Genomic DNA, 6,490 nt, shown 5'->3' with positions numbered 1-6,490 from the left:
GGACTCACTGGGCCCGGTGGGTCCCTTCTAACGCGGGGCATTCCATGGTTGTGATTCATTACAGGGAGCTTAAACCACAGCACCCACCACACCCCGTGGGAAGCCGCAGAGCCCCGGAGCACCCCGGCAGAGCTCCTCGCACACCCCAAGAACCAGGGACACAGCCCTTCCCTCCACCCCGGCCCCTCTGCATTGCAATCAACAGCTGCAGCAGGTGATCCAGTAGAATCCAGTGCATTTATTTCTTGCAATAACTGAATGGGTGTTTTTCAGCTTTGGATTTTAACACATACAAATTAATTTTTGCAAGTTTAATGACAATCAGTACTAGAAGCAATTCATTGTATAAAGCTCATAGAAAAAAAAACAAAACAAAACAAAACAAACCAACATATCCATCAGTTCTTGGTTTTCCTGGAAAAAAAGAAACCAAAACAAAAAACCAAGCATTCCAAATGAAGGCCTCGTGGAAGCAAGCAGACCCCTGCCAGAAAAAGTTAGGAACAAGTCAGAATCAACTATCAGCATAGGCAGCTGAAATACAAGTATTCACTCTTTCTACAAGCAGCTAATTTAACTAAAGACAACGAGTTTACAGGGCCTAATTAGCTGGGGAGTTTGTGAGAAACCCACTCCCCTGTCCAGGAGCACATTCTGAGTCTGATCTGCAGTCTGGGCTAAGGAATAAAGGTGCTGATGAGCCACCCCCTGCTCTGCAAACCTCCTGTAACCATCAACTGTTCCAGTGCAAATCAGAGTGAGTCCAGAGCAGGCATTCACACTAAACCAAGAGCAATGGAAGACTCTGCCTTGGCTCTCCCCTGCCCTCCCTGGAGTGCCAGTGCTGCAATCCACAGGGAAAGGGAAGAGCAGGGTGCACATCAGACTTCAGATGTTGCTGTCTCCCTCCTTCAAGGGAGAACTGAGTCAGCCTGGACATTAAAAATGGAGAAGCAGCTTATGGCTGTTCTTAGAGGTCTAGTTAGACTACCAAAACTTCTAAATACAATCAATAAAGGCAAACACTGCTGAGCTGAGCGAGTCCTTCGCCACCTCCGTGTTCTGACCTGCTGCCCTGCCCAAACGTCTCCAAGAGTTACCAAGAGTGCTGTGGGATTCACTTGCTTCAGTTTGTATTCAGAACGTACAAAGTTGACAACTTAAAGCTTTATTGTAGTTTGCAATAATATAAACAAGTGCTGAAATTCAGTCAATGTCCATTTCTGGAAGCTTCTTCTCGGTGGCTGTGGGGGCAGAGCCCTGCTCGGGGGGCTGGGTCCCGCTCCCGGCGTCCCCCTGCCCATCCAATGGTCCGTTGGGTTCCGTCGGCTTCTGCTCCTCCTTCGGCAGCTCCACCTTGGGTTTGGGTTTGTTCACTATGGGGTTACAAATACTTGCCAATTCCTAGAGAACACAGAAATAACACATCCTTAGAAATTGTTTTATCTCCCACAGTTGAACTTTTAACTTTTGAAACCACTGTTGGGAATACTCCAGTTAAGGGCTGATGTTCCCTGGTACTTTTGCGATTTCTCACCTCAGAGTTTTCTGAGAGTAATAAACACAAGAACTCATGGAAATACGGTGAGTTATGTAGAAAAAAACTTACTTTTGCTTTAGACTGTATTTCTTTTGCTTTTATAACTGGGTCCAAAGTAAGACTCCTCTTGTTCTGAAGGTTGAGGTTGTTGTTCATCCACTCCATGGCTTCATTGGTGCTCTTCTCCACCTTTGCCACGTCTGCTTCATCAAGATGTTCATACAGTTCATCCTGCAACACCCACACAGGAGCAGCTGTGTCAGTGTTTGAGCACAAACTGCATTCTGATTTCCTCAAAACTTAGCTTCAAAATACTAAAAGACCATTTAGCAAAGAGCTGTTGTGGTTAACAAAACAACAGAACTGATCACCCACAGCTCGGTAACCAGAGACTGAAGATCTCCTGCTGCTGGCATTTTGCCTCCATGAGGAAATCAACACCTGATTAAAAAGGGACCAAGATGTGCAAGGCCCAAAATCCACTTCTGAAAATCTATTAAACATCAAGAACTCATAAGCTCACTGGGAGCTTGCACCAGATTTTTTTCTGAAGCAGGTTACCTAAAATTCAGAAAATGTTTGTACAATTTGCTTGCATTTTTCAGAAATTAACTGTGAAAATACCTTTGCTTTGAATGCATGAACAGCTTTCATGTACTGCTGGATTTGCTTCCCCAAGTCCTCAAATGCTTTTGGTCTTTCCTCTGATTCTTGGAATCTTGCCTGAATAGGCTGACCCAGAGTCTGAAACAAAGCACAACAGGTATCAAAACTCATGGAGCATCACTGAGGGACCCTCAAGGTTTGACAGGATACATCAACTTTCCTGAACTCCTTGGAACTCTGACTCTTCCCTCAACTGACAGCAAAGACTGAGCCTCCCTCAGCCCTGTTGTTACAGGTCTGTTGGAGACCTACTCCCCACACACAATGCACAGCAGGCTGTTGTTATCTCAGAATCAGCAGACCGCCACACAGCTCCTGGCTGGAACAAAGTTCTCCAGCTTTGGTAAATTCCCATGGGAATGTAAAAACCACTCACCTTCAGTTCTGCCAATTTATCAATGTATATTTGTTTGGGCTGGTCTTCACCATCTTCATAAAGCCAATTTTCTGTATCTTCTAGCTTCAGTGTGAAGCTATTGCGATCCTGCAGACACGCACACAAAACAGGCAGGTGACATCATTTATTAGGTGACAAATGGCATTAAATGGTACCTGGAACCTTTCTGGAAGGCTTGTATTTTTAGAATATAAAGAACTCTGTCTGGAACTCTTTATCCTATTTTAGTGAAAAATAAGAAATAAAATATTCTTCTGTAGAGCTTTGTGGTGGATTCCAGGCCCACGGAAGAGCCATGTGTGACAGCCACATTTCAGATCAAATACTGTCACATCAAAGGATTTTTTGTCCCCCGCACGCTTTCATTGTCACTACATGAGCAAGCCTGAGAACAGAGGGAAACTTTTCTTTTGCAAAGGTACCATAAATGTCACCTGGCATGTCCTAGTTTGGGCTCTGCAGACACCTGGCTGGCAAAGCTCCATTGCAGTCAATGGAGATGCAGCCAGGTGCTCAAAGACTCATCCCTAGAAGCAGAGTTAAATCCATTACCCACCAAGCTCCTTCAGTACAACAGGGAAAGCTGACTAATAATGCCAAGAGATTTTTAGGCAACTAGTTCAGATACAGGTGCCCACATATAGTAGATTATCATCAGAGCCAGAAAGGTTACAATTATTTCTTCAATTTAAAGTTTGAATATGTGACTTATATGTGATAGAGGTCAAGAGTTACTAAATCCAACTGCTGATTGTACCACAATGTATCAGGACAGTTGAGCAACAATACTCACATCCTCACTGACAAATTTCTCATAAACACCACAGAGTTTGTCTCTCATTTCATACACGTACTCCTCCACTGCATTCTTGGCATCATTCCTCTCCTTCTCCAGCTTATCCTGCATTATCATCTTACCCTGTGAACAAAGTGTCAAATCAATTGGCTAAAAAGCTCATTTAACATTTATTTCCAGCACACCTTGTTAGCAAAGGCTCAAACCAGATCAAGATTTTGCAAAACTGTGATTTATAGAACACAGCACATGACTGAACACTGATTTCAGTTTTGGTGTGATGTCCAATACCGCACAGGACAATCCTCCTCCAGCTGAGGAACCTCCACCCTGTACCTGCAGGTGATAGTGGAGGTTTTCTGCAGAACAGCCTTTTGAGAGTGACAGTTCCCCTGGCCAGGAGCAATGAATGTATTCTGCCTCCACGGGGCACTGTTGCTCACCTCAGACTTCTAACTGCTTGTTTTATTCGTTTTAATCCTTTCCTTGACATTCCTTAACCATTTTAATGAAAAACAGTATTTCTGGAGACCAACAGGCGACATTTTTAGCTTGGGCAGGAAGAGTTTACCTCGTTCTCAATGAACAAGTTGAGCATGTCCTTCCCTATCTGCCACACCAGCTGGTTCTCAATGGGAAGGTCCACTGTGGTCGTCTTCACTTTGGCCTTCTTGGCCTGAGGTGGCTGATCCACTTTCTTGTCCTTTGAGTCAGCCTGACAAGTCTGCATTAAAATAGAATTACATTCACAGTAAAAACAACATCAACACTCAATTCAAAGGGAGCAGTCAAGATTTACATCAGAAAAACTGAGTTAGCACCTCAACAGGAGAACCAAGCACTCCCTGCCATTCTGACACCTCAGCTGCTGAAGCCTGAGACAATTAATGCAGACAATTAATAAACTGACCTTTTCTGGGCACTCTACATTCATAGGGGATGGTGCTCATGGCAGAAACCTGTTCTAGTATTCAAGTTATTGAAAACTAGATGATTATTTTCTTCCCTGAACAGGAGAGTTCCCCCATTTTACCAGTACCAGGTCACCTGACAGGTCTGCAGTTATCAATGCCATTTGTGTCCTTTCTAAAGCTCTAATCACAATAGATCACCAGTGCACTGAAAAAAAAGTTCAGCTTCCAGAACTATGACAAAGCCAGCAGATGTGCTCACACTCCTCACAAATCTCATGAAAATAAAGTCTCAAATGCTCCTCTTACCTCCATTTCTTCAGACTCTGCCTTATTTTCAGGCTGGGTTTGCTGCTGCTCTTCAGCCTTTTGCTGCTCCTCGTCTACTTGCATCTTCTGAAATTCAGAGAGATCCAGTTTCACACATCAAACAAACACAGATCATTGCTTCAGTTCCTAGGCTGATCCCTTAACACCTCTAATGCTCTTTAGGCAAAACAAACAGAATGAAAACTGCAGGAATAAATTATGAGTTCCCAGTCTTTGCTCAAGCAAGCCACAGCTCCATCATTAAGAATTTGATCTACACCTCAAGTCCTGGTTTCAAGAGATCTGTCACTGGTGTAACATACTACAACGAGTACTCAGTCTCAGATTTCAGCTGTGGGCATGTCTAGTAAATCCTTACACAGGCCTGAGCCCCTGGCCAGCTGTGCTTCCTGGGCATTCTGAGCAGCTGGGAGCAGTGAGTCAGTTACCTCTTCCTCCTTCGCGTGCTGATCCGTCTCCATTGGCTCCTCATTCTCATCAGATTTATGAACCTCCACCAGAGATGCACTTGAAACACTGAAAATGCCATGGATATTTATTCTGACTTTGACTTTCACTTTGGAACTGGATCCATCTGTTTGAGGAGTGACCTTCTGAACCAAGAAGTGAGCTAAACAGAGAGAAAAAAACCAAACACTTTTGATTGACCTCAGTTCTGAATGCAAAGCAAACCCCAACTGCTGCTGACACAGCTCACTGCAATGTGCTCAGGGAATGTTAAAACCTACTCAAGTTGGACAACCCAGATTTTTTACTCAGCAATGCTGGGGCACAGCTATTGGGAATTCTTTATGTCAAACCTGGTGTTACTTTTATCAGAGCAAAAGACTGCACAACTCTCAGTGTGGCTCTTCCACGTTTGCTCCAATATTAGGATGCTCTTTTTGCCCATAAACTTTATGCTACTCCACCTATTTTACTGAAAATTCGTTTGAAATGTTGTCCTGAGAGCATTTGCAGTAGGCTGCATGTCCAGACTACATAATTAGACAGAAAAGGCTTGAAACACAGAAAATATTTTAAGTACAAAATGGTGCTAACCTATAGCAGGGTCTGGGTAAGGCAGCTCCTTGGGGGAACTGTAGTAGGCCTCCAGAGTGAAGGGCTCCTTCCTGTAGAAAGTGAGGACCTTGGAAAAGGGAGCAGGGTGGTTCTTGGGGAAGACCTCACAGTCACTGCAAGAGAAAACACAGCCTGTGTTCAGTGTGACAACACAGCAGGTTAAGGTAACAATACATTTCTAGATGCTCTTAGGGAAAAAGCTTCCTTAAGAAGTGACAAGACTGTCCTGATCTTTCCTGTGTTAAGTAACACAACAGCCATGCAGGAAGTACCAAACTGCCACTCAACCTTGATTTTGTTTTCTGCCATCATTAACTTCAGAAGTATCAAAACTGGAAGTGTTAAATAGGCACTTAACCCTGGAAATACCCTGTTCTAAGGGCATTTACCTACATTTGTTATTTACTCTAACCATCACCAGTAATTTTAAGCTGTAACATGCAAGAAGATTGTACTGGTTGTACCTCAGGTCTTCCCCTGCTGGTGAATTCCATCGCAAAGAGATGGGGTACGGTATCAAATCAGTGATAGAAAACTCTCTCACTTTGAAAGCCGGGGACAAAATTGCACACTGCAAGAGCACAAAAGCCACATTACAGATGTTCAGACTTTAGGTGAACAAGCATTTCATTCAGCAAGTAGCTATTGATGCTGCTTAATATTCTCACAGCAAGAGCAAACAGCACTTTTTACCTGCAGTGCACAGCCTCGTGCCACAGCCTCATCTGCATTCAGGGTCGTACTGACTTCTTTGCCAAAAAATTTACTGATCTTATCTTTGACAGCAG

At 43.8% G+C, this 6,490-nt stretch overlaps 1 protein-coding gene across 1 annotated transcript in view; it reads right to left on the bottom strand.

Moving 5' to 3' along the window:
• Positions 1–218: 218 nt before the first annotated feature.
• Positions 219–6,490, bottom strand: part of HSPA4 (heat shock protein family A (Hsp70) member 4) — a 12,602-nt gene continuing 6,330 nt past the window's right edge. The window contains exons 9-19 of the mRNA XM_005418820.3: positions 6,396–6,490; positions 6,167–6,273; positions 5,682–5,815; positions 5,069–5,250; positions 4,620–4,706; positions 3,971–4,123; positions 3,397–3,522; positions 2,583–2,690; positions 2,165–2,284; positions 1,610–1,771; positions 219–1,404 (exon numbers count right to left, since the gene is read on the bottom strand). The exon at positions 6,396–6,490 is cut by the window's right edge and continues 72 nt beyond it. Of these exons, the coding sequence (XP_005418877.2) occupies positions 1,207–1,404; positions 1,610–1,771; positions 2,165–2,284; positions 2,583–2,690; positions 3,397–3,522; positions 3,971–4,123; positions 4,620–4,706; positions 5,069–5,250; positions 5,682–5,815; positions 6,167–6,273; positions 6,396–6,490 (1,472 nt within the window). The 3' untranslated portion in view covers positions 219–1,206. The remainder of the gene's footprint in view (positions 1,405–1,609; positions 1,772–2,164; positions 2,285–2,582; positions 2,691–3,396; positions 3,523–3,970; positions 4,124–4,619; positions 4,707–5,068; positions 5,251–5,681; positions 5,816–6,166; positions 6,274–6,395) is intronic.

The sequence above is a fragment of the Geospiza fortis genome, unplaced genomic scaffold (assembly GCF_000277835.1).
Source record: "Geospiza fortis unplaced genomic scaffold, GeoFor_1.0 scaffold55, whole genome shotgun sequence".
In the NCBI taxonomy this organism is placed as follows: Eukaryota; Metazoa; Chordata; class Aves; order Passeriformes; family Thraupidae; genus Geospiza; species Geospiza fortis.
This window is presented reverse-complemented; position numbering and strand designations above follow the sequence as displayed.